Raw genomic sequence first — 27,825 nt, forward strand, 5'->3', positions numbered from 1 at the left:
TCTTTGTAGCAGAATGCATTTCCGTACATAAAATCGCCAGTAAAACCATTTCGTTCAACGGCACAAAAGCTTCAATTTAACCCCTGTTAAGTCCATTTCTTACGTTATATTTTTATAATCGGTGTCAAAGCGACTGTTAGTGGTTCAAATTTAACTGAAAAATATTATCAACAAAATTATTTTTTAAACATGAAATTATCTTTTATAAAATTGAGATTATGAAAGCGTGAATTACACTTGCGTCTCACGAATTTTATCACATTTCATGCTATCGGTATTGTTAACATCGGTATCATTCAACATGTCATCCAGTTCTTCTGGATTTCTTGTATCCGAACCAATAGAGAAAAATGCACTGTCAGTCCTCGAACGAGGATCATCAAAATCTCGGCACAACGGAAGCAGGTCTTCTTCAATTATACAGTTTTCACGACTATTGTCTTGACTACAGTAATCGTTATCTACTTTCAATGTAGTTGATGGAGGATTTTTCACCACACAATCGTCCAAAACCGTAGATGCTTTAAACTTCTCCTCCAAGATTTGTGGATGAAGTTCGTCTGCAATTATAAGCCTAATGCTTGGACTATCTTTAAATGACAACCGCTTTTTATATGGTGACGTTGAAAAATCGTCAGTAACTCTTCGACAAGATTTTTCCTTTAAACTCATTTCATCATCTACACATCCTTGTCGAGTAGTGTTGACAAAATCTACTTTTATCTCGGGCAAATTATACCCATGGTTCGAAGAACTTTTACTGGTGGAGGAAGAGGCGTTGTTTTTAACGTTATCATCACGACTTTTCAGTAATTTATCCACTTTTAAATCATTATCCCCATGGTTCGAAGAACTTCTACTGGGGGAGGAAGAGGCGTTGTTTTTAGCATTATCATCATGACTTTTCACTATTTTAACCACTTTTAAATCATTATCCCCATGGTCCAAAGAACTTCTACTGGGGGAGGAAGAGGCGTTGTTTTTAGCATTATCATCACGACTTTTCACTATTTTAACCACTTTTAAATCATTATTCCCATGGTCCAAAGAACTTCTACTGGGGGAGGAAGAGGCGTTGTTTTTAGCATTATCATCACGACTTTTCACTATTTTAACCACTTTTAAATCATTATTCCCATGGTTCGAAGAACTTCTACTGGTGGAGGAAGAGGCGTTGTTTTTAACGCTATCATCACGACTTTTCAGTATTTTATCCACTTTTAAATCATTATCCCCATGGTCCAAAGAACTTCTACTGGGGGAGGAAGAGGCGTTGTTTTTAGCATTATCATCACGACTTTTCACTATTTTATCCAATTTTAAATCATTATTCCCATGGTTCGAAGAACTTCTACTGGTGGAGGAAGAGGCGTTGTTTTTAGCATTATCATCACGACTTTTCACTATTTTAACCACTTTTAAATCATTATTCCCATGGTTCGAAGAACTTCTACTGGGGGAGGAAGAGGCGTTGTTTTTAACGCTATCATCACGACTTTTCAGTATTTTATCCACTTTTAAATCATTATCCCCATGGTCCAAAGAACTTCTACTTGGGGAGGAAGAGGCGTTGTTTTTAGCATTATCATCACGACTTTTCACTATTTTATCCAATTTTAAATCATTATTCCCATGGTTCGAAGAACTTCTACTGGTGGAGGAAGAGGCGTTGTTTTTAGCATTATCATCACGACTTTTCAGTATTTTATCCACTTTTAAATCATTATCCCCATGGTTCGAGGAACTTCTATTGGGGGAGGAAGAGGCGTTGTTTTTAGCATTATCATCACGACTTTTCAGTATTTCATCCACTTTTAAATCATTATCCTCATGGTTCGAGGAACTTCTATTGGGGGAGGAAGAGGCGTTGTTTTTAGCATTATCATCACGACTTTTCAGTATTTCATCCACTTTTAAATCATTATCCTCATGGTTCGAGGAACTTCTACTGGTGGAGGAAGAGGCGTTGTTTTTAGCATTATCATCACGACTTTTCAGTATTTCATCCACTTTTAAATCATTATCCTCATGGTTCGAGGAACTTCTATTGGGGGAGGAAGAGGCGTTGTTTTTAACGTTATCATCACGACTTTTCAGTATTTTATCCACTTTTAAATCATTATTCCCACGGTTCGAAGAACTTCTACTGGTGGAGGAAGAGGCGTCGTTTTTAGCGCTACCATCACGACTTTTTACTATTTTAACTACTTTTGAATCATTATCCGCATGGTTCGAAGAACCTTTACTGGGGGAGGAAGAGGAGTTGTTTTTAACGTTATCATCACGACTTTTCACTATTTTAAGCACTTTCAAATCATTAACCTCATGGTTAGAAGAACCTCTACTGGTGGAGGAAGAGGCGTTGTTTTTGACATTATCATCACGACTTTTCACTATTTTAACCATCTTCAAATCATTATCCCCATGGTTCGAAGAACTTTTACTGGTGGAGGAAGAGGCGTTGTTTTTAACGTTATCATCACGACTTTTCAGTATTTTATCCACTTTTAAATCATTATCCCCATGGTTCGAAGAAATTTTACTGGTGGAAGAAGAGGCGTCGTTTTTAGCGCTATCATCACGACTTTTTACTATTTTAACCACTTTTAAATCATTATCCTCATGGTTCGCAGAACTTCTACTGGTGGAGGAAGAGGCGTCGTTTTTAACGCTATCATCACGACGTTTTACTATTTTAACCACTTTTAAATCATTATTCCCATGGTCCAAAGAACTTCTACTGGTGGAGGAAGAGGCGTCGTTTTTAACGCTATCATTACAACTTTTTACTATTTTAACCACTTTTAAATCATTATCCCCATGGTTCGAAGAAATTTTACTGTTGGAGGAAGAGGCGTTGATTTTAACGTTATCATCACGACTTTCCACTATTTTAACCACTTTTAAATCTTTATCCGCATGGTTCGAAGAAATTTTACTGGTGGAGGAAGAGGCGTTGTTTTTAACGTTATCATCACGACTTTTCAGTATTTTATCCACTTTTAAATCATTATCCCCATAGTTCGAAGAACTTTTACTGGGGGAGAAAGAGGCGTTGTTTTTAACGTTATCATCACGACTTTCCAGTATTTTATCCACTTTTAAATCATTATCCCCATGGTTCGAAAAACTTCTACTGGTGGAGGAAGACGCGTTGTTTTTAATGTTATCATCACGACTTTTCACTATTTTATCCACTTTTAAATGTGGAGTTTCATGAATGGGGAAGTAAGAATTACCTTCCAAAGATTGACAATCAGTAAAGGGCACCTTTTCGTCGTAGCCACATAAATTAACATTTCCATAAAAATTTGATGAAGATGACGGTGTGATGACATTACAATGGTCATTCACCTTTTTGTCAGTAGCAAAGTTGCGGAGGTTTGATATTGTGCAATTAAAAAGCTGATCACTATCTTGAGGTTGTCGACGACCTGTATTATTAATATCAACAACACATGAGTTATCCTCTTTGATTTCAAAATAACCCTTGTTGTTTTTGTTATAACCTCGTGTATTCAAGTTTGGCTGTCTGTACACTTGTTCATTGTGAAATGAATCAGCTAAGATAGTTTCTCTAGAAAAGTTATCTTCATCTGATATATCTTTCTGAACAGAAATGTCGTTAGTTGATAATGTAACACAACCTGGTTTAGCCATCCCATTCTGTTCATTTTCAACCTCCGAGTAGCTTTCTTCTGAGCTGCAGGGATTTGGCGAAGGGCAATTATCATACATATCATGAAACGAAGATTGTGGAGACAAGCAACCTTTGTTGTCCTCGTTTTCATAGCTTGGTGATAGTAAATTATTGGCCGTGTTAAAACCAACCCTGGGACATTCCTCAAACCTTTCAACACTCTCAAGCTTCCACATTTTATGAGAGCTTTTTTCTTGAATATCTTCATTGAGTAAATTTATCTTACGCCAGCGAGAAGGTTCACAAAACATCGTTATACATTCACCCATGGTTAGATGTGACACTTCGCTAGGGCATGCTTCTGAGTTCGGGCAATTTTTATAAGTGTGCCTACATAAACAATATGATGGGTTTTCTTCCAAAAATGTAGATGTTTGGTTTTTATGTTCAAGTAACGTTAACATTTTATCCATTTTAATGTCCAACGTTCTCACCTAAACGAAACAAAATAGTCACAAAGTAAACGAGTTGCTTTGTGAAAACATTACTTACTTTATATGGTGCAACGTTTTCACTCTGTTAGTACAAGATAGCAGAACAGTTTTATGTACGGTGCATCGTTTTCACTCAATTCCTCCATAAAATTACATTGATATCTTCGTTTTGCAATTTCTCGCAATTAATTGAAATTTGTAGAGAAAAAAACACATTTCAGCTGCGATAAATTTGTTTTAAAGGACGCCCATTAAGCGCGCGCATTTACACATAAACAGAAAAGAAAAAATGATGGGTAGTTACTTTATCTCACCCTACCTGAAGTGTATCAATATGTTGTTATAAGGGAAGACACGTAATACCTTCCTACGCAATCTTAACCATATAAAAGTATTTGGTCATGAAATATACTTTTAAAATACTAACAACTTTATTTAATTAGGTTTAGGGAGCACAAATGTTTAACAGCAAGAAAAGAAACTTAGCATTTCGTACCTGTTTCTCTAGTTTTGATAAACGATGAATGACATTTGACTTTCCTGTTGACGAGTCATCGACCTTCTCTAAAAACAATGGCACATATAACAGACATGTGCATATTTACCACAGAAAACGTAGTTAATGCCAATCATGCGTTAATTTTTTACCTGTTTCAACTTTAAATCTCAACGCTTCGTCAATCCTAGAACAAATTGTTGATATAAAAGTGAATTCTCAGATTCTCTCTCGTTTTTTTTCTTTACTGTATAAAATAAACTTAACACAAACAAATAACTGTATAGCAGTACAGTCTTATATATTGGTTATAACAGGATAGTATTACATTCGTAGAACGTAACAAAGGTGCGAATTTAATGAACATACTTGTTCCCGATGCTTTTCACTTTTCCCAGAACCTCTACATGTCCTGTACTGTACTGTTCAATAACGTCCTTCACATCATAAGGTTTCTTGGCAAGCTACATTGAGGTAAAATTTTTGAGACAATTATAAAATAAAAAGGATTGGTTTTACCATACATTGCATTTATAATTTGACTTTTCGTAAGGAAAACTGAGCAAATGCTATAATAATAATTTATGCAAGCATTTTTTTTAATATTTGTTGAAACATCGTTATGTACATATAGGTAACTTACAACCATGTTTTGTTTGTAAAAATTTGGTTGTAAAATCACATACTGCCGTCACCACTCATGAAGTAATCAATATTGATCTGATATGATATTATCACTAACACAATATGAGAGTGAACCATTGTTAACTACGCAAATACGATCTCTGACAAAAATAGTTTTTTTCCTTCGCAATTAAACTTGACATTTTCCACAGACCGTAGTTTTTGAAAGTGAATAGACAATGCAAACTTACTCTGAATTTTCGTAAAGCAACCAGAAATTTCAAGTATCGAGTAAAGCGAATGCTTTGTTTACACGCGGCAGATAACCTTAAAAAAAAACAAAATGCGTGTTTTTCCTGGAGATCAAAAATCATCTCCCAAAAAATTCTTACTAAACTGCACAGAATTAACAGGAGAAAAAACAAACAAACCAACCTGACAACTAAAAAGAATCACCAACAAAATTACGACAAACAATTACCTCAGATTTCCCTCAGCATCCGTAACCAGTGCAACTCTATCTGCCATATAACCAGCGTTTCCTATGGTAAACGATTACAATAAATGAAAACAATAATTTTTCTAAATTTCCGGCCTAAATTATATCAAATCATTCATCAGATATTTCTGTTCAATGATCGTTAACAAATGAACCATTCCATCAGTCAATTTAGAAAGAGACAAAATATTAATTTATTCGAGTTTGTTCACCAATCTGGCGTTAAAATATTCTTGGTGTCCATTTCCAAGACAGAAAATGCAAAAACGTGAACGAAGTAGAAGATATTTGAAAATAAGCAATTTTTTACTCAATACATAAGGAGCAATGTCTCTATAAGCACTTTTTTCGACGCGTGTTTTAAAAATTTGTCATACCATTCTCATTACTATCCGTGTGTTGATCAGAGGTTGATGAATTGACTCCGTCATGTAAGGAATCATATGACCGGAACAATTCATTTTTGTTCATCTTTCTTTGCTCGTATATGTTGTTTACCGAAGGTTTATATAAACCGTCAGAGGAAATACACGAAGCCTTACGACCAAAAATAGAGATCTTTCGAACACGTGTTGCGCTAGTTTGACTAGGTTTCTCAGAAACACACTCTTCCCTGTTGGTATTCTTTTCCTGAAGGTATTTGATGTAAGGTAGCCACGTTGCATAAAGCTTGGTGTTCTTACGGGACGCGTAGTAGCGCCAGTTACACTAAATCAATATTTGTAAAAACACGAAGAGTTAGACGTTATGCTTAACTGTTTCAAACTAACGTTCAAAAAACAGCGCCAAGGTTCCAGTCTGGGATTTCATTCAACCAGTGACACACTCACAGTTTCCAAGACATTAACGTACGAGATGAGGTTGGAGATTTAGTACAAACAGATACTTTTTCTGGGAGCTTGCTCTTCATTTTTTTAAATAATTATTTTGAAATAGTTGAAGTAAAACCTGTATCAACATGGCCGCAGGACGTCTTCGTTTCTTCACGTATTTTTGCCTTTGTAGCTGAGAAACTTTCAAAGCGAAACCTGATCCAAGAATTCCCTAAACGAAACAATATATTATTTGCACTATTTTCCTAATTTATCTCAACAGGAGAAAGTCTTGTTTCACAAGTTTCATTCAGTGTTTCCTTCATCGGAGATGAACATCTACAATACCAATAATTGACCATTAAGATTTCCTTGCGTACCAATCCAAACGGCGTCTTTCAAAAAGCGAACATTAAATGCATAATCCTTAAAGCAATAATAAATGTACTTACAGCAGGCAAAGCAAAAAATGATATTCCCATAATGGCGAAAAATGCGGCAACAGCACGTCCTCCCCAGGTTTTTGGTACTTTATCTCCATAACCAACAGTCGTCAATGTCACCTAGGTTATAATATGTAATATTTAATTACGAAAAAAAAGATTTGTGTTGATGTCGTAACTTATTTTCTGTCCCATGTGACAAATAAACAGTGGTGTAGAAGTGGGGGCGCGCTTGGGGAGGAGCCCCCCTTCTACTTTTGAAATTGGTAATTATAAAAGGGCACTATTAACAAAAATGTCAAGAGAGCCACCCTTCTGATAAATTTAGTTCTACAGAACTACAAATAAAGCTTATGCAAAAGACTTCCACAAATTTCTCATCCAAGCAAAACAGCAATTACAGATTCGGATACAGTAAAGCAAGGTACCTGAGGAAAAATACGTATGTTGTATAAAACCCCGTTGTAAAAATATTTAAACCTTAAAGCAAAGCATTAGACAACAAACATCTTGCAAGGGTCTTAATAGCAGAAATTTTCCATCAACAGATCCTTTCATGTACGTAACGTTTACGAAATACAGGATTGTAATCCAAATCAAATCATATTGATCGCTTCATTCTTATGTAAACTATTTCTTAAACAAGGATTGTGTATCACAGAAAACTTACAATGCCCCACCAAAATGAATCAGCAAATGTTCCAAACTCTTCAGAGTTATAATCTTTCTCAGCTTGATACACAAAAAATGATGCAAAAATCAAACTGCATAAACCAATGTAGACTGTTGTTAAAAGTTCCTAAAACAAACAATCAGTGCTCATTAGAAAATACACACATATACAATTTTATGCATAGAGCTAGGGGGTTACCTGTGTGCCACGTGACTTTTGCTCAACCTCCCTTGGCTTTCAAATACATTAAATCACAGAGTAATAATGGTTTCACTTGATGGTTAAGTAAAACCATTATAGTGGTTCACTTACTGTAATTTTTTTTACTTATTTATAGCCAGTCAGAAAGTTTACTTTTGCAATATTAATAGTGAGTTCATAAGTATAGCTAGCACATGAGTTTGGTGGTGCTATATATGTAAGTATTTATGACTTAGCTTACTTTTAAAACAATGTACATTTTTGAAGAAATACCTAATGCTAATTAGCAAAAATTTTCACAGCATGACCTGAACTAAACATGTAGGCTAGCTACAAGTAAGATAAGGGCCTCTACAGACTGGGTATTTAGTTGTCAACAACTTTTCATAGTTGACAACTAAATGTAGTTGACAAACAACACTTTTCTGTGATTAGTTGCAAAAAAAGGGAAACTGCTTCGTGGTCGACAACTACAGTTTTACAAGTTTAGTTGTCGACAATTTATTTCACAGATAGTATTTTTTGTTAGTCAACTGCCCTTGTTGCCGACTGCGAAAGTTGTAGACAACAAAATACCTAGTCTGTGGAGTGCGGAGGCCCAAATTGAGGTGTAAGTAAGGTAACAACGGGAATAATATGAAAGATTTACCTGTCTATGTAAAAATAAAACTGAACCAAGCAATTTCCATGAGTCCCCTTGTCTGTCGAATCTAATCATACGTAGGACTTGACAAAACCTTAGCACACTAAATAAAATAATAAGTAATTTACAGCAGTTTGATCAAACATTTTGCCATCATTTTCTTTACCTAACTGAAAATGAGTGCATTTGAAAGATAGAATATACAATGACACCAAATGTTGTTCCAATCACAATGAGATCTGAATCAAAAGACATTGGTTAATTAGTGCAAAAATTATTCCAATGAAATGGTCAAAATTTAAAGTACAAAACCATTATATTTACTTAGGAAACTGCTCACCCACAATAACAAAAGGCTTCAATGCAAAACGAATGTGACCAAACAGACCAGAATAAGTACTTCGGCAACCTGCTGACCACATGCGAAGAATGTATTCAAATGTAAATACAAAAAGCAGAAAAACTTCCTGAAAATCATAATACAGAAAATTCATTTTAACACAGAAATACAGAACAAAACAAAATTCAAATAAATTATCTTCTTACCAAAACCAATGCAGAAGAATATAGACCCTGGCTGTCTTTAAATGATGTGGTCTCCAGGATTGCAAATATCAAACCAACAAGAACCATTCCAAACCTTGAAAACATTAAAAAGTTACATGTTTGAGATGTGGTAAAAACATTTGTAGTTTTGTTTGGGAAAATCTAAACCCTTTCATTACTAACTGCTAAAATTATTTAGTCCAACCGAGATTTTGTTATTACCATACAGAAATGCAGCTCTAACATTATTGAAGGTTAATTGTCATAAAAATAAATGCTATCAGTTTGTTCAAGTGTGTGACGATAGATTTTTATATTAGCTATTAATCTCTTAACTGTAAAATCATTTTTATAAGCATGCTCATTATTTTTTTAGTTAATTGTCTGTATTATAGTATGCCAACGCATTTTTAACATAATTGATTATTATCTAGGACCAGTTTTGGACAGGACAAAAAAAGGCATCAGACTGCATTACACAAACAATATTATACACTGGACCATTATGAATAAATCCCCGCTTAATGGCAAATTTTTTTTTACATCTTGGTTTCATCCCTTGCATCTTTCAACAGTAAAGAAAAATAAAATTCAAACAAATGTTTTAGTAATATATTTTCCCTAATTATGAAGCACAAGTAAGTATAAAAAAATATGTCTTCATTGTGTTCATAGGTATGAAACAGTAATTCAACGAATTAACACTTGAAACGAAATACCAAATTTTCCGTCCCACAAACAAAAATTTTGATGAAGTACTTTTTTCCCATTTAATTTTTTCTTGAGAAATTTCATTTGAATTTGGACAGAATTGGGACGAGAATGGGATCTAAACATATTTTTGACAACGCAATATTCTATAACACTGTTTCTGAGCACTTGTAGCTAGAATGTAAATGGTAGTAAAATTGATTTTTTATAACATAAAATAGACGTGCCGCGAAGATTTTACAAAATTTATGCTTCACTTATATTGGAGCGATCAATTATGAATAAAAGCTTTGAGAAATTCACAAGTTTTATGTACACTTGGCTTGCAGAAAAGAATTAAATTTTGGCAAAACTGGAAATATATTTTCAAATAGAATACAAGGTTCTTTCTCTATCATTGATAAATAAATACATTATATATCATAAATAATAAGGGCGATGCACAAGCTGTAAAACGCCATCTTCATACAAGATGAAAAGGGGGTATTTAAAAGATAAGATTTATCATAATGCAACGCCGCATGTGCTTAAAAACTTTAAATAGGGGATACAATTGCAGAGGACATCGACAAAAAGTATCTATGGAGAAGCCGTTATGTACATTCAATTGCAAGCGACAGCAGTGTATTTAAGGAAAGAACTTATCTCGACTTCATTTATGAGTAAAAAATATACTCGTAACTAGTAATATAATGATTAAAAATATAATAACTATTAGTGCAGCGTCACAGCTGTGTAGTTAAACTTGAACTTACAATGCAAAGTGATACGATACACTCGCTGGGCCATTCGGTCGTTCTAAGAAATTATAGCACCTTGACTGAACGCATTTATATTTAGTTCGCGATTTCGGACTTGATTCAATATTACACAACTTTACACGATTCCTCTCGCTCAAATACTCAAAACGATCTGCATATTTGGTATCCATATTTACACGCGTTTCTTTCAATCAATATTGTTAACAATAACGCAAGTCCTAGCCATCCTGGCCCTTCTCTTCAACTCTGCAAAGCTAATAATTTTGGTTTGTATATATCTTTCCAATTACTGTTCCCGTTCATTATACGGCAAGTTAAATATAACTGCACTCTTTCGACAGTTTTCACATCACGTAGCACAACTTTCGCGCCCCTTTTTTACAATCAAAACGTTGACCAAACCCACGCAATGTTAAACCAGTTAAAACCAACGTCTGTTGTTGTTGATCTTGATGTCACGTGGCGCAATTAATAGGTAATCGCCCAAAGTGATTGGTCAAGAATTACCAGATGTCTTCAATGTCTACCTCATTGTCTGCCTGTTTTGATTATTTCTAACTTTTAAAAAGTTTGCAATTTTACAGATCATTTTGTCAAAACGCATGGAATAAATAATACTTAAGTTATACGGAGAGTCAACTGTCTATTTTGATCTCCTGCAGAAGAAATACACGTCCATCTTTTTTTTGAGATGACTAATTGATACATTTGAAGTATTGTTTACAACTTTTTTGTTTATGTATTTTTTATATTGTTGCTGCAGGGAAAGTGCCGAATTTTTTCGTGAGTTTAGAGTTTTGATAACACAATTGATCCGTAAGGCTAAATTAAGTTTCTTGTACTAAGATTAAGGTAATCTTCCTGCTGTTTATTACATAATGAAACCCATTTAGAAAGACAATACCTATTGTCAAAGAGCGCATTGCTAAGCTTATGCTATCCCTTTTATTAACCTGAAAATGACGCATTGATTTGATGAAATTTCGTATGTATGGTTAAAGATTATCAAAAGCAAATGCGCCAAAAATAAAAGGCATCCTTCCTTATTAACTTTGAAACATCAAACATATCAATTCGGATCAAACTTTTAGTGTTGATTCTGAAACAAAGACATTCAAAAAACCTCCCAAATTTTATCGTAATTTCAGAAAAAACTTGCAAAATCGTATCCAAGCTTTCACAAAACTTTTATAACTATATAACTGTACAGAATCTCGGAATCTACGTTTTCTAAAATCTTCATAACCCTAAAATTTGGGATAGTTTAAAGAAATGTCAGAGGGGAAAGTTTGAGAGGAATAAGGATAAACCAGTCAAGCACGGGGGGACTGTCAAACAACAGCCTATGCACACCCTCGTCGCTTTTTATACAAGAAAATAATTTTTAAATAACAACAATAAAAAAACAGCTATTATTTGCTCAAAAAAGTTTTATTGGCTCAGGCAGCAGTTTCTTCCCGACCTAATGTGAAATTATTTTCTCAAAAAGCATTCTTGAGACTAAAAAAATTCAATTTTTATGTACATACGGAAGACTTATATTAATTTCTGATGGAAGAGCACTTCAAATAAAATATTTTTCATTTCGTGCATTTTCAGAAGTTCGACTCATGTAAATGGAAATGAGCCAAAAAATAACCGGATAGTGGGAAAAAAACCCAATCCCTTGCACGAAGTGATCTAAAAAATGCACACAATTACTTATAAAGTGCCGACATTCTTTTCTTTAAAACATTTTCCCAAAACATTTGCTTGTCTACAAAACCACATATCTTGTGTCAAACAATTCAAAGAGATTGCGACATTCTGTTCTTTATTTTTATTGGTTCGTACAATCTTAACACGGCAATACACCAATCAACGCAAGAACGGAAATAAAAATATGCTTTGAGAAAATTCAGTTGAATACACTTTGCTCTCATATATGGCCTTACTGCCCATATATGGGCAATTGTCGTTCAAGAATATTTAAGCGTCGTGGCGTAATCGTCGTAGAAATTTTCAAAATTGCGTCAGGCAGTCATTGCGTTATGTTGCATTAGCGCGTTGTTGCGACACAAGTAGAGAATAGAAAGAACATCATGATCATGATTTTATTTTACATCGTTTCGGTTTGTTGAAGGGATTGGCCGTGTGTTGGCCTGCCCTACAACCAAAGAATTATATTATTTCTCCGCCGATTTCTGTTGCAGATTGCGTGTGCAAACGACAGAATTACAACGTCATTAGAAATAAACCGAAACAATCACGAAGCACATTGGCCCATATCACTTCGTTCGTCTTATCAAGACCCACGAAATAACAGTTTTAGCACTTGAACTTTTAGCTTAATGCTCTATCATCGTCGAAGCCATCCCTATGCTAGAAATGAGACGAAAAGGGCTACGAATGAAACAAATTTGGCCTACTTGACAACCAAATCATCCACTGGAAAAATCAATGAAAGTCGTCGAAGTTTGGATACAGTCCGTTCTCGTGTGAACGCTAATGAAAATACCAATTCAACCAGACAAAATGTACATAAAATCGGACAGTATTTGATAATAGATGCAAACCCTGCCTCTGCTTTCTCTCGTGCAATCAACTGTCATAATCGTACGGAACTGACATGCAAGATTGTAGATGCTAAATGTTTGGGTGATGTGTTGGCACCTTACAGTCGACTAGAATCACACGAAAACATCAATGACATTATTGATGTTATTGTCGGTGAAAGTAAAGCATATATATTCATGGCAAACTCTTTCGGTGATTTACATAGTTACGTTAAAACGAAAAAACGTCTGAGGGAAGATGAAGCTCAAAAATTATTCCGTCAAATCGTCAATGCAGTTTGTCTTTGTCACGAAGCCGGCATAGTTCTTCGTGATTTAAAACTGAGGAAATTTGTTTTTAGAAATAAAGACAGGTCAGTGATGAATTGGACATGTGTAAAAAGCATTCCATTGTGCATTGTTGTTAAACTCCGCTCAATAATGCTAGCACATTGTTCTTTGTCTATCGTATATTCCTTTGTGCTTTTTTTGTGTCAATTTACTTTTTGTTGATTTCAGTCATATAAAATCACAATGCCTTTGACAAAAACGTTATAAAAGTTAAATTTTTTTATGAGCTTAAGGTTTAATTTTGAACAATAATATTGGAAAGTACAGGCTACACCGATTATGAAATTGACATTTTAAGAAATCAAATAATGAACTACGGAGACGTAGAATTTGCTGTATTTACCATTTAAATATTGTTTTAAACCCTGCAAAAGTTATGTCGAAAATTCTACATGTTTATGAGTACTGGTTTGTGCGCGTGGGAGATATATTTTGTTTCCTTGTGCATGGGCGTCGAGGTTTACAGCGTCATTGGATACTGTTTTGGAGTTTTTGTTTTTTCAAATTTTTATTTATTTTATTTTGCTGATTGCCGATGATATTCGTTATGATTTCAACGAGTCTGTCATACTTTATAAGCACACGAAATGATGCTTATGGTTCTTAAAGATGCTAGTCATGAAATTGTGTATGATTTACGCTGGATTTACAAAAATTTTTACCTGAAAATTGACGAGTTTACTTTAAAGAGCTTCTGCTTTAATTAACCTCATTGAAAGAATAATATTGTTGATGACATTTGAACACAATTTGTGAATATAGACTAGAGAATTCTGGAATTCACTGCTATTTGGTTTTTTATTTTATTGTGAACTTGACGTACGTGTGTGGGTAATTATTAAGTCAATATGATTATCAAACATTTTTTGCCCACGTTGCTTTTTCAAATTGGATCACAAAACATTTTATGTGGCAAGTTGACAAACATATAAGTTAACAATTCTATTTCTTTGGTTAATATACACAAAAGGGTGTTGATTTTATTAAAAATATACATATTTTCTTCAGAACTGAATTGAAACTAGAATGTTTGGAAGATGCACGTGTACTGGATGGATTGGATGATACACTAGAAGATAAACATGGATGCCCAGCATATGTTAGTCCCGAGCTCTTACATAACTCTGATGGATATTCTGGAAAACTTGCTGATATTTGGAGCCTTGGGGTGATGTTGTACACCATGCTTGTTGGGCGTTATCCCTTTCAAGATGTTGAACCTACGGTAATGTTTTCTAAAATTCAACGTGGACTCTTTGTTGTTCCCGACTCCTTATCTTCCAAAGCAAAATGTCTTATCAAATCAATGATGAGGCAAGACCCTAAACAAAGATTAAGTGCCTCAGAACTATTGGAGCATCCATGGTTCAAGTCAACCAATCTGTCTTCTTTATTGTACCGTTATGATAAAAAATCACATGATCAAACTGTGCCTAGCATGACCATGGACAAATCTTTTTTTGTCTCACTCAAGGGTTATCCTACTTTATAATAGTTTCTATGAGCCGTCATACTATTGTGTAAATATTTCATTGTGTGATGTGTAGAATAAAGCACTTCTAAATTGACTTTGCTTGTTAACTGAGGGACAGTTCACTCTAACAAAATGTAAATGAGTTCATTAGGAGAGATGTTTGAGGGAAGGGAATTTTTGAGGTGGGGAACTTGAAGAACTTGTATAATCTACTGAACACTGCATTTTTTTTGAAATGAAATGCCCTTAGCAAGTCAAGCACATACAGTGCTCATATTGTGACTGATATTTTGATCATGTTTCCAGTTATGCTTATGTTCATTGATGTATAAAGTATGGGGGCATTGTAAATAAACAGTTTAAGATGAATATACCCAACTAATTGGACACTTTGAATGTTTTATGATATTAAGGATATTTTCAATTTAGGAGAAACGCTACAAATAAAGTTTTACTAATAATAAATCTACACACTATCTTAATTAAATAATTGTTAATTATTTTCCTTATCGCGCCCGACATACCATGATGGTAGTTTGATAGACAAGAAGAGAGTGATTTGTTCATTACTTTGGTATAATAACAACCATGTCATTAATTTCCTAAATGTTGTTTCTTAAAAAAATCTAATTATTAGTTGCTATTATGTGAAATAAATGAACAAGTGCAAACTGGAGAGTTACATATCGTTTTGTTTCATTTGCCATACTTGTTTAACACACCGTTCGGAAGAGTTTGGGCGCTTTTCTATGCACCCAGGGACATTTATTATTCAGATGAAGAAAATTGAAAAATAAGAAGGTTGTTTGTATTCCTAAAAATGGTAAAAAATCTATATTGTGAAAACTCTATGACAGTTTGTCCGCAATGCTCTTTGAAAACCAAACTTTTAAAGAGCTGCAATATCAAACATAATACACCGAAGCTAGTTGTTGAAAAACTCCAAGAAGTTCTTTTTTATCGCGATGCAACTATATAAGGATGTTATAACCATATATAGAAGCAAAAATAATGAATTAACTAACCGGAACTGACTATCATGAATGTTGAAATTTCAACATCCATATTTCGTCGTGTTTACTGGTGATTTTCATGAATCCTAAATTTTTGATAGTAATTATTTGATGAGAAAAGTTTCAATATGCCAGATCGCATAACCGTGAAACGTTTTATCGAGGAGACGCGCGCAGATCTATCATCGCCCGTAACTTCAAATTTTGCTGAGCATTCTACATTAAATTCATGTCGAGCATCGATTATTAGCTTGGAAGAGGTAGATTGTTTTTTGAAATATACATAATGGTGTTACACCCTAGGGATTTTCCTATCATTTTACGGACACTCGCTTTGCGTATTTGATACCAGCCTGTAGTGTTATGAATACCAAATTACACTCTCGACTCTATATTAGTCTTCTGTTAATGAACATGTCATTGTTTCACATGTGTTTCATTGAACGTTATTGTAAAGTTGTATTCACGTTTTCTGTGTTCCTGATTTTATATACGACAATCTTCCCAAATTTAATATTGGACGAGTAACAATAATTTTATCTGTCTAATTTTGCCCTATAAGTTTCAGTTCCGTTGAAACATTTTAATTTTTCACTCTGAAAAATACCAGTCTATGCTGACAGTAGAAAATTACATATATGAAACTGCTATTTGTATATATTTTGTTGTTGGAATCTAGTATTGTAGTTGTTGTGCACCTTAATTGATTAGAAGTGTTGAAAGATTAAAGATGTCAATCCTATATGTCAACTTGATAGAAATAATTAATAAAGATTAACTTTCCATTTCATGACAAATTCTCCTACAAAAAGTATTTCCACATCCATTTCATTCAAAGCATAAAGCCCATAAACTTTGACTGTTCATTTCATATCTGATAAAAATTATGTGATAATATATTAAATGTGATTGATGTCACATACTTATTGATCACAAGGTTATCAAATGTATATTTCCACAAACGTATTTATATGACATCTATTATATTCTCATGCAGAGAGAGATAAAAAACTACTTTAGAGGGTACTTGGTTGTCAAAATCTAAGAAACAGGAGAAAATGCAAGAAACAAGTTTTCTCAGTTCGTTAAAATCGTTATTTCTTGATAGAAACAAGTGCAAACTAAAGCATATAAAACAATAAAATGTACAATTATCGTAAAATATGCTAACACAATGCATAATCAATTATAAGAACATTACTGCAATGCAAATAACACAGTGAAATTTTACTTGAATTTAGATTTTGGACGATAATCGCTCACATTTGCGCAACTTAAAGAAATCTGTTAAAGGTCTTGTGGAGGCTGGAAAAAGTTGGTTCAAACATTTTAACCCATGTATTCAGTAATACACTGACAATGGCATTTTCTTGAAATATAGATTATGTGACATCTGAATGCTTGCTTGCTGAAAACCTTGAAAAGCTGGGGATGTTTGTGCTTTCAAAAGAAGCAGAACCAAGCATAGGTTACTTTTTTATTGATTTATCTCATCAGAAAAATTATTGTCTCTACCTTCAGCACAGTTCTTTTCTTTGAAAATTTTTCATGCTTATTTCAGGAACAGCATTTTTAAAATTTTCTGTTGTTGCCAAAGTAAGTTTTTAACAAATGTTGATTTCAATCCCCAAAACATGTAATTATATTCTAAAATACTTTATAGGAACTTTCAGCAATTACCAAGAACATGGTATGTCTAATTCATATTTTATGTACTTTGTTATCTCTAGTTCTTATTTTACGGAATTGCTTTAATTTTCAGCTGAATAATTATAGCAATATAGTACTGTTTCCTTTGGAGTCAATTTTGAAAGGTGATCTTAAAGAAGTTAAGGGAGTATGTGTTATACATGGTTTACTCTGAATTCAAAATGGATTTCCTACATTAATTGCTATACATGCTTCTAGGATTTGCGAAAGCCTTTTGACAAAGCATCTAAAGACTATGATGCAAAATAGTGAGTTTTCTTTTACAGTGCTTCTTATAATTACCATTCAAGTAATTGGCACATATTACTATTTTGATGTTAATTTCAATCATCAAATATATGCTTATATCATATTTGATGTTTCATTCTATATATACTCTTTATATAGCACTAAACTTGAAAAGGAAAAGAAGCAGCAGGCAAGGGAATCTGGTTTTATACGAACAGAGGTTGCTCCTCAAGAGGTTCATTTTGTGCTTATGGCTTGTCCCTATATGTATCTTCTGAACATAGGGTCACTATTCTTATCTTAAGTTCATGATTTTAGATTACTACCAAAGCTATGCAATATTATTTTGTTTGCATTCATCAATAAAATCAATGGTGCTATGATTATGTTGCCATTCATAAAGATAGTTAATTTTGCTATAGATGGCAGATGAAATGGAAAAAGAGCGGCGATATTTTCAATTACAAATGTGCGAGGTAATTTATCCATGGTCAAAGACAATATTTAGCCTTAACTGCTTTAGACAAAACATGCTTCATTTTATTTTAGTATTTAATAAAAGTCAGTGAAGTGAAAATCAAGAAGGGTGTAGATCTTGCCCAGCATTTTGTTGACTATTATCATGCCCAAAATACGTAAGTTGTGATAATTTTCTCTATTGCTAAATTTAATAACATAAAACCCTACCAGTTATATGGTCGTTTAAAATTATAAGATTGCAACAATAACCAGGAAGACTAGTCACATCACATGGTGATAAACAGGGCCTCCTAATATTTGGCTTGATATATCAGGCTGTTATCACAAAAAAGTTATATATGTATAATAATTTTATAGATATTTCTCAGAATGCAACGAGTCATTGGAGTCAATTAGAGGCTACACAGAAACACTTGTTGTGGACTTAAAACAGGTGATATAATTATTTTTACCTGACTACTTATCATGGATCTCCTTCTTCACTTTACAAATATTACTTGAACCATTGGATAACTTTTGCTACGTAACTTTGAAGCTAAGAGCTGCGCAGGAAAACGAGAGAAAAAGTTTAATGACGCTTCGTGATGAGGTGAAGGAAACATTACAGTTAGATAAAGAGGTCAGAAAACACGTTATTTTAAATGGTTATTTTCTCTGCGCAAAATATAATTTATCTCATGACTGGTTATCATAAAAGTATGACGCGCGGTAATTCTGTCCTTAATTAAACCTGAATAGGAAATCTTTATTCTACTTTAAAAACGTTTTTGGATTAATACCTTGTATTATGTAAGCTCATTATTTATTATTATGATAATGTATACTCATATAGAAAAGTCTTGAAAGAGCTGGTTACACATTACACGGCCCTCAAGGAGACATAAGTCATGGAACAACGATCAAAGGATATTTGTCGAAACGTAGCGAAGGGTAATTCTTTTATAATTCTGGAACCTGGATGTTACACATGCGCAATCGTTTAGCGCGTATTTTTAACTTTAATTCCTACATATCGCGCAATTTATGATTAGATAAGGTATTTGTGATTTAGAGTGCGTAAAGTGTGGCAGAAAAGATATTGCGTCGTCAATAACGGTCAATTAACAATAGCAAATTCCGCGGTAAGTATTTTTTTTTAACGAACGTTTTGATTAATATTAAGCTCTAAAAAACGTGCCAAACTAAGAGTTTACGCGACGATAGGTAATACAAAATTAAGTTTAATTCTATTCAGGCTCATGTATCATAGGAATGTCCAATGTATTGCTGTAAGCCATGTCTGCAGTGACTGTCTCCATTCTACATATTGCAAAAACTTCATCCCTTAACTTTAAAGAGCTGTAAAATTAAATATTGATTTAAGAAATAAATTATTAATGTTATTATTTATTTATTGAACAGAACAGCGCGCCAAAACACACCCTTAATCTTTTGACATGCCAAGTAAAGGTTTGTGTCTGTAAAACTTTGTTTTTAAAAGCTTTCGCCAAAAATATTTCCTTTTTATTTTACAATCAATACACGAGTTTCCTGATTGATAAATATTAGGATGTCAATTTTCACCGAAATCATATTTTATTTATAAGAATGGTTAAATGGTAATTATTATGCTGAGAAAGTTGGGGGCTTTTGATTACTAGTCGGAAATCGTCATGTTTTACGAATGACGTCATAACATGGGATACGACTTTTCGTAGTATAACATTGTTACACTAGTTATGATGACGTAAACATTTAACAAATAACAATGTCAAAGGACACAAATGCGAGGGAACATTTTTTCACTTTTACCCTTTAAAATCCTTGCTAACACAATCATCATCATCTCATTTTTAGGGTTCTGTTGAAAGTGAAGGGAAGAAAAGCCCTATATTTATTTTAGTCACACGTAGGTTTAGTTTATTATAAAAATTGCTGTTATCTGTTGTGTTATTAAGTCAAGAATTTATTTTAGATAACAGAAATTATTTGTTTCAAGCAGAAGATCATGTAGAGATGGCAAGGTTTACATCATTCCAACTAGAAAAACCTTTCTGGCTATTTTTTTCATACAGCTGCATTTCTCCTTTGTAGTTTAAACATACACTCTACAGTAAACACTTATTTTATATATATTTTGGCACTAACATATCAAACAAGGATATTATATATAGGCACTAACCACATACATCAAACAAGTATTTTGTATAATTAGGTACATACATGTATTTTTTAAGGTGGATGTCAGTTTTAAGCAACAGTAGGAAGGAAGCTTTGGAGAAGGCGTTCGGTGAACACGGCAGTGGTTTGGTAGGTTTCTTTTTCAAAATACACTTTGAGGATTAAAAACATAACATTAAATCTGCTACTGGAGTTAAGTATATAAAATTACCAAAGCTCAGTGTTCAAGGTTAATGTCATCATTCCATGAATTATTTCAGCAAAAAGACAATCTAATGGACGAGACTCATGATTTACGTCAAAGAATTGTTCGAGTCGTTCAAAGTTTGCCAGGAAACGATATCTGTGCGGATTGTAATTCTCCAGGTACGGGCGTATAATGTCTTTTTATACAGGTATTTATCTTGGTAAAGTTATGGATATAACATTGAAGTTGTGGGAAATTTTCTCCACAAATAAGCAACTTAAAAAATCAATGTCAAATTTAAAATTCTATGACAATGAAATTCAATTTAGATCCTACGTGGTTATCGACTAACTTGGGGTTCTAACTTGCATTGAGTGTTCCGGTATTCATCGTGAGATGGGAGTTCATGTCTCAAGAGTGCGATCATTAACATTGGACAACCTTGGTACAGCTGAATTGTTGGTATGAGAAAATAAAATAATATAGATACGAAATAATATAGACTTTTTTTGTACGTCTTTTTTAAGCTTAGTCCAATTCAACACAATCATGGTATCTCCTGCACACCATATCATAAAGCAAAGACAATTCAATCCGTATCATTCAATTTAAATCTCGTCTACTTTAGATAGCAAAGGCGATAGGCAATGGTGGATTTAATGAAATCATGGAAGCAACACTGGACGACGATTCATTGAAACCAAAATCAACTAGTAAAATGTAAGCAACTTGTTTATATAAAATATACTTTAAGATGAAAGATTAACATTCGTGCATGGTAAAGTTGAGGAATTGTCTTTTTTGTTTAAAATTGTCATATAATTATTTAGGTTAATATAATCTTTAATTTAAGTGCCATCTTAAGTCATATATAACATGTGTGACATTAATTTATACAGGGATGAAAGAAAGGAGTTCATTCGTGCCAAATATATCAATCATAAATACGCACAAAAGTTGGAGGAAAGTCCGTCTGGTCTTTCAAAGGTCCACTTAATTTAAATGAAAAGGATTAGAATTCATTAATGTTAATTATATATTGTCGGAAATATATTATATATTATAGTTAATTATATATTTTTGGAAATTTTTCATTACGTCTAGGGTCTAGCGAAAGCCGTACACAAGAAAGATATCTTAGCTGTACTACAAGTATTTGCTGAAGGAGTTGACCTCAGTGCTCCCATGCCTGATCAAGTACGAAAAAAATATATTTGTTGAAGAACTGTAGAATCGATGCTACGCTGTGCTTACTCCAGTGGTTTTTACACCTTACTTCGATTTTGTTCATTGAGCAAATTGATCATTTAGTACAGTAAAATGCTCAATCTGTAGCGTGTTATTTGGTGCAAATACTCCCACGGTCCCTTGGTGACCGTGGAAGAATTTTGACTATTTTAACTCGGGGATATGATTTGACGATGTTTGACCCATTACGTAATATGAAATAAAGTCTAAATAATCATGGTTTATCCTGTATAGGCTATCAACAGCCATGCTAGATGATCCGTTATGATATGACGATATCTGACTTATACTAAATTATAGTATAAACATCCTAAGCTGTTATGATTTATATAATTATTGCACAATGGATGCACATTCAAAATTTATTTTCCTTACTTCATAGGATAACAAGCACACAACATCATTGCACTACGCAGTGAGAAATGACCAAGATGATACCTCTTTGCATATTGTTGATTTCCTCGCACAAAACACGTAGGTTTTAGGTGAAAGAAATGAAAACATATACATTGAATTAGTTGTAATGTAACTCAATTTAAACGCTAATATAACTAACCTTGATCTATTTTAAGACAATTTATTCTTCAAAACTTTTAGTTAATTTAGCAATTTATGAATCCATCCTTTATATTATAAATACCTGCTCTTGTATAAGTATTCAATTCATTTCACTTCCACTGTGAAAGCAGACGAATTTAAGTTGAGTTCAGTTATTTTCTATCGTATAGAAGCAACATAGACGTACTATCAGATGGCAACTCGGCACTGCACCTTGCTGCTGGTCTTTGTAAGACCGAATGCATTAAAGTACTGGTACGAGGTGGAGCTAACTCAAGTTTGGTAAATGTTCATGGTCAGACTGCATTGGATATTGCTACATCTAAAGGAAATGACGAAACAATTGAAGTGGTAAGTGTTGCAAATGAAACATCGAACTGATAAATAAAGATTAGAAACCAATGAACTTAGAAAAATATAAAATTAAAATTGCTTAATTGCGTTATATATTTAGAAATTATGATGAACAGATTTGATTTAGTAAATGATTGAAAGAATAAAACACGAACTCGTTATAAAAATATTCCCTCTGCATCCTTTGATGACATTGCATACTTGTTTAATGACGTAAATTTATGCTTGTTTAGTTGAAAAGCATTCAAGGAGGTAAATTAAGTCATTGTGACAATGTTAAAATTGACTGGGGACTAGAACAGGCAAGTGCGACAACTATAGATGCATAAGTTATTTGATTTGACATTTATTGAACTACACATAACTTTTTTTATAGGCTGAAAACATTTACGAAGATCCATGTAATTTTGATGATTTACGTATTGATTTACAAAGTGAAGACGAAAGCGTAGATGAGCCTCTTAAGGTCTCCATCTTTTCTTTTTCTTATTATTTTCAACGATTCATAGCGTCCAGGCACACGTAACGTCGTGATCATGATAATTAACAAACTTACCATAAAAGAAAGGTTCACCATAGTGATACAGATTTTCATTACTTGGTTAGCATTGTTACCATAGTGATAAAGGTTGTCACCACTACATCACTATGAGTATTCTCACCATAGTGATTGATATTGTCACCATTATGATAAACATTGTCACATTGCACGGGCAAATGATTTATATATGTTTTTGAAATTTTTATAACTACTACGGTTTTCATCACGTTGCCGTATGACATAGCTTTAAATTGATCATAGGTTTAAAGTAATTTTCTTCATCATTGTTTTAAATACATTGTTTCAATTCATTAAAGTTGACTAACCTCAACTTTTTTTTTGACTCAGGCTGTTGGAACTCCGCCACGTGGTAGACGTCGACCATTTAGCATCGCCGTCATGCCGTCCCCAGGCCAACGCTCTAAAGGAACGAGTAACGACAATGATGTCGCACAAAACTATCATCCATCCAGTCAATCTTTAAACGTCATCGGTGAGCTAAAGAAGAGACACGGATTAGGTGAAGATCTTCAAAAATCCCTTCGAAAAGTCGCACCCCCTCCTCCTCCTACGTCCACTATCCCTGGTACATATGCTGGGGGACCTGTTTATCCCACCACGCAGCACTCCACGTTTACCAAAGGTCATAATAGAAGGTTTGTTCGATCACATGACAAATTTGCTTCAATTTTATATTGTTATGTAGCAGTTGGCTTTGCAAAAACAATAAAATTACTTCCTTAAACCATCGAGAGAACTTCGATATGTTACAATTAACTTGTTGGAATTCTTATCATTCAGTCATTTTAAACCAAATTGCGGTTTCCACGTTTAACAGCAATCAAAATTCTTAAAAAGCAATTTTTGTCCGTTTACCGAACATAAGAAAACTAAGAAAACTAAGATATAGGAAAATATATTTTACAATTCCAGTAACTCGACTCCTCACGACGACCTTCCACCGACACCTCCAGTAAGAGGAGCTTCTGTAAGTAAATCAACACGTACAGCGGTTGCTATCCCTAAAAGTCGCCCGGTATCTCCTCCACCTAAACCATACACCATACAATCAAATATGTCTACTCCTCAAAAGCCGACAAAGAAATCTAATTCAATGGAAGCGTAAGTAACTAAATTATATTCAACCGTGGATAGATATAATTTTCTGTAGTTAACATGTATCGCAGAATCGTGAACATGTGAACTTCTGTTGCATTAGCACATAATGCTTCCGACTAAGTTACACACGACATTGTCTTAAACTTGTTGCCTTGCTGAAATTTACACATTTTCATATTGACTTAATTGTGAAACACAAATTTCGTAGGAAATTTTGTCAGAATAGGATTGATTAAGAAAAGGTTGAAAATATTTTCATATGTCGTAACGGTGAAAGTTACTTTATCCAAACATGTTTGTAAATGTAGATCGTCGAGGTTAGTATAGTCCTGAGAAGGACTGTTTTTGTTGTTGTTGAAAGTCTTTTGACTCTGAAGAAGACTACCGCTAAGGTTGTCGAAACGTCAGTCAAGAACAACAAAAACAATTCTTCTCAGGACTATACCTACCTGGAAGATCTACATTTACAAACATGTAACGATACTTCAGGGTTCAAACCATTTATTTTATCCAAACATGTTGTATTATTTTTGTTTAATGTCAGCCGTCCAAAGCCTCCAATAGTGCCTAAACCCAAACATGAAGACATAAATGGTAAGAATGGATATTTTAATATATTTATGTGCATTGTTTTTAACTTAATGTTAAAACTACTTAAGATTCAAGAAAAGTCACACGTACACTCTCATCATCTCCTCCCAAACTGCCTTCTCATTTACCCTCACCTGCAGCTCGTCAATCGTCACCTCCACCCGTGTCTACCCCAAACATCTCCAGAACAACATCTACACCGACATCACGAAACGTACTTTCTAACCGGGTTGTGTCTCCACCCAAGAATGGAGTACAATCATCATCCACAACCCCAGCTAAATTACCACCATTACAACACAGAAAAGACGCCCAGGAACTTGTTCCCCCACCTCTACCACCAAAGCAGTTGAAACAAAAGAAGGAACCGGAGAAAGTTGATGAGGACACTAAGCCACCGGAACTTCCACCCAGAGTAGTATCTTCATCAGTAAGTTGCATTGTAAACTCTGAGATAAAATATTATTAACTATGAGACATGTGGTTCAATACATTTTTTTTATAAAGTCACTTAAGCATAATATCAAGAAGGTTCAAGCAATATTCGATTGCGAGGCAGATAATGACGATGAACTATCATTCACCGAAGGCGAAATTATTATAGTGTCTGGAGAGGCTGATCCTGACTGGTTGGTACGTAAACATTTAGACTCGTTTATGATTATTTTACAGAAATTTATTCTTAAAAAACCGTTTAGAACGAACTAAAAATCTACCTGTGCAGCGTGAATTTTGATGGTTTTGTTTAAAAACTCCAGCTATGCAAGTTAAATTAAGTCAGTTTAGTTTAGGTTCCCTTCTATGTCCACAATTACTGAATGAACGGAATGAGCTGTCTAGTTACTTTAACTTATCTCTTAGAAGAAATAATTCATAAGTAAAATAATCTCCATTCTTTCTAAAATGCTTTTGCTGTTATTTCTTAGATGGGTTATATCGAAGGTAACCCTAAAAGGGAAGGAGTATTTCCGACAACATTTGTACGGGTTTTGGAAAGAGAATGAAACCGTCATTGTTGAATGTACTCAACCTGGCTATTCGGAAAGATTACTGAATAGTGTGATATGCATTTGTGGAGAAATGGGTAGTCGTATGAAAGCCTTCTTACATTGAACTATTCATGGACCACGTCAAGTCAACGATCCAAGTAATCGTTTAATTTTACGAACTTATGAAAACAAAATTGAAAATCGAAATTCGCGGGGGAGAATTTTGCAACAATCTGTTCAACTAACGTAATGACGATATGTATGGATAACGTATACAGTTAAAAAATATTGAAGATCGGCTTTAAAAAGATATATTGTGACCGCCATGGCCAATGAACTGATTATCTAATTTCAAAATTTATGAATAAAAATATGTACTTAAAATTACCACTTGAATTACAAAAAGAATTAATAAAACTCTGAGACGACCACATTTTACGATTTATGTTTTGTCAATGTGCTTGTCTTATTAACAGGATGTCTAGACGATTTTAAAAATGATAATCCGTATTTGGTAAAGATGTTGGGGTTACGTAAGAAAACGAACACATATTTGCCAAAAATTTTATATCATATCGACAAAATTTGTCATTTAATATAACCAAGTGATTTCAAGTATATTATTTGATATGAAACAAAATCATGTTGGCAAATTTTTTTTATTAGATTTAATTACTTTACATCGACTGACGAGATTTTGGTTGTTTAATATAATAAAATAAATAATGCGAAATATCCTTATCATTCAGTTAAATAATAAAAACATATTTGTCGCTCCATATAAACATGGTTGTATAACGCTGAAGTATACTAAAAGACCCATGAAGTATTAACGAAAATTGTATATACACAGCCATGCTGTACAGCCCGTTATGAAATGACAACCACATAAGTTGTGGTTTATATTTATATGATTTCTGACGTACACTAAAATAGAATATTAATAGTCTAAGATGTTATGCCTTATATAGTTATTATTACATAAGTGATGCATATTCAAAATATATTTTCCTTATTTCATAAGATAACAAGCCCACAACATCTTTGCACTACGTTTTAAAACACGACAAAAATGACTCGTCTACGTTTACAAATTTTCATTTATATATATATATATATAAATGAAAATTTGTAATCCAGGCATTGAATACATAAACGATAAAAGTTTCTCCGGATTTTGAATGATTTTTATTGAGCTTTTTTTATTGATTTTTATTGAGTCGAAAGCTCAATAACAATCATTCAAAATCCGGAGAAACTTTTATCTTTTATATATATATATATATATCAAACCAATTACAGCCATTTTTACGCGTTATGGACCACATGTCGTGTTACACAAATGTTTCTGTTGTATATTATTTGAAAACAACAAAAAATTTTCTCAGACATAATTAATGCAGTCAGCATTATTTAGAAAATGTACATCCGATAGTTCAGGAAGATAAAGAACAGTGAAGTAATATGTTAAATTTATAACATAAAATCAATTAATTTTCATGTAAAAATAGTTTTAGAACACCTTCATCGTATTACCCAAACATATAAAGAGGCCCGTTTTTACATAACTACTTTCGAAAATGACTTTTCAATTTTTCAAAACTCTTATTATTGCAACAAAAAAGCATGTTGTAAAAAAACCCAAACTAAATAGGTTACAAACATTTAACTATATAATACAATATTTTACTAAATTATTTGATGCCGTATAACAATTATTTGATGTCGTTTTGAAATTGTTTTAA

General features: G+C 33.4%; 3 protein-coding genes and 1 long non-coding RNA gene across 6 annotated transcripts; 3 read left to right on the top strand and 1 right to left on the bottom strand.

The window, feature by feature from the left end:
• Positions 1-23,791, bottom strand: LOC124451665 (putative uncharacterized protein DDB_G0282133). Of its 3 annotated transcripts, XM_047002277.1 has the most exons (16): positions 23,708-23,791; positions 18,786-18,875; positions 9,072-9,165; positions 8,866-8,992; positions 8,692-8,764; positions 8,532-8,628; positions 7,679-7,807; positions 7,018-7,128; positions 6,702-6,797; positions 6,131-6,461; positions 5,736-5,796; positions 5,506-5,581; positions 5,000-5,094; positions 4,783-4,817; positions 4,631-4,698; positions 1-4,134 (listed from the first exon to the last, which is right to left on the bottom strand). In XM_047002277.1, exons 3-16 carry the CDS (start codon positions 9,156-9,158, stop codon positions 232-234), a joined length of 5,289 nt encoding a protein of 1,762 aa, XP_046858233.1. In that variant the 5' UTR covers positions 9,159-9,165; positions 18,786-18,875; positions 23,708-23,791; the 3' UTR covers positions 1-231. The 3 variants fall into 3 exon arrangements, with proteins under 3 accessions (XP_046858233.1, XP_046858226.1, XP_046858240.1); XM_047002270.1 differs by lacking the exons at positions 18,786-18,875; positions 23,708-23,791 and adding an exon at positions 10,538-10,965; XM_047002284.1 differs by lacking the exons at positions 9,072-9,165; positions 18,786-18,875; positions 23,708-23,791 and having other exon boundaries at positions 8,850-8,925.
• Positions 5,027-9,364, top strand: LOC124451914. The gene is made up of 2 exons (XR_006950745.1): positions 5,027-5,104; positions 8,854-9,364. It is a non-coding gene; the product is annotated as an uncharacterized LOC124451914 (long non-coding RNA).
• Positions 12,540-15,573, top strand: LOC124451816 (tribbles homolog 2-like). The gene is made up of 2 exons (XM_047002419.1): positions 12,540-13,451; positions 14,437-15,573. Exons 1-2 carry the CDS (start codon positions 12,874-12,876, stop codon positions 14,918-14,920), a joined length of 1,062 nt encoding a protein of 353 aa, XP_046858375.1. The 5' UTR covers positions 12,540-12,873; the 3' UTR covers positions 14,921-15,573.
• LOC124451687 (arf-GAP with SH3 domain, ANK repeat and PH domain-containing protein 2-like) lies at positions 15,941-26,513 on the top strand. The gene is given in 34 exon segments (XM_047002296.1): positions 15,941-16,175; positions 17,157-17,229; positions 17,297-17,383; positions 17,477-17,511; positions 17,579-17,605; positions 17,678-17,752; positions 17,824-17,873; positions 18,013-18,088; positions 18,276-18,329; positions 18,403-18,488; positions 18,691-18,766; positions 18,869-18,952; positions 19,166-19,263; positions 19,385-19,454; positions 19,735-19,782; positions 20,170-20,221; positions 20,288-20,336; positions 20,550-20,622; positions 20,754-20,859; positions 21,010-21,030; positions 21,033-21,142; positions 21,309-21,400; positions 21,580-21,667; positions 21,785-21,877; positions 22,311-22,402; positions 22,657-22,837; positions 23,074-23,142; positions 23,217-23,306; positions 23,730-24,037; positions 24,315-24,503; positions 25,045-25,094; positions 25,160-25,521; positions 25,599-25,724; positions 26,018-26,513. Coding segments are annotated over 34 exon segments (3,300 nt in total). The 5' UTR covers positions 15,941-16,043; the 3' UTR covers positions 26,096-26,513.
• The last annotated feature ends 1,312 nt before the right edge of the window (positions 26,514-27,825 follow it).

The sequence above is a fragment of the Xenia sp. Carnegie-2017 genome, unplaced genomic scaffold (genome assembly GCF_021976095.1).
Source record: "Xenia sp. Carnegie-2017 unplaced genomic scaffold, XeniaSp_v1 HiC_scaffold_13, whole genome shotgun sequence".
Lineage (NCBI taxonomy): Eukaryota > Metazoa > Cnidaria > Anthozoa > Malacalcyonacea > Xeniidae > Xenia > Xenia sp. Carnegie-2017.

Excerpts from the sequence above, each read along its gene's own strand:
- LOC124451665 (XM_047002270.1), bottom strand. The coding sequence starts at position 10,713 with ATGGATACCAAATATGCAGATCGTTTTGAGTATTTGAGCGAGAGGAAT. Across the intron at positions 5,095-5,505 it reads TTGCTTTACGAAAATTCAGA|CTTGCCAAGAAACCTTATGA; the intron begins GTAAGTTTGCAT and ends ACCTCAATGTAG. Across the intron at positions 4,699-4,782 it reads GAGATTTAAAGTTGAAACAG|AGAAGGTCGATGACTCGTCA; the intron begins GTAAAAAATTAA and ends CATTGTTTTTAG.
- LOC124451816 (XM_047002419.1), top strand. The coding sequence starts at position 12,874 with ATGCTCTATCATCGTCGAAGCCATCCCTATGCTAGAAATGAGACGAAA. Across the intron at positions 13,452-14,436 it reads GTTTTTAGAAATAAAGACAG|AACTGAATTGAAACTAGAAT; the intron begins GTCAGTGATGAA and ends TATTTTCTTCAG.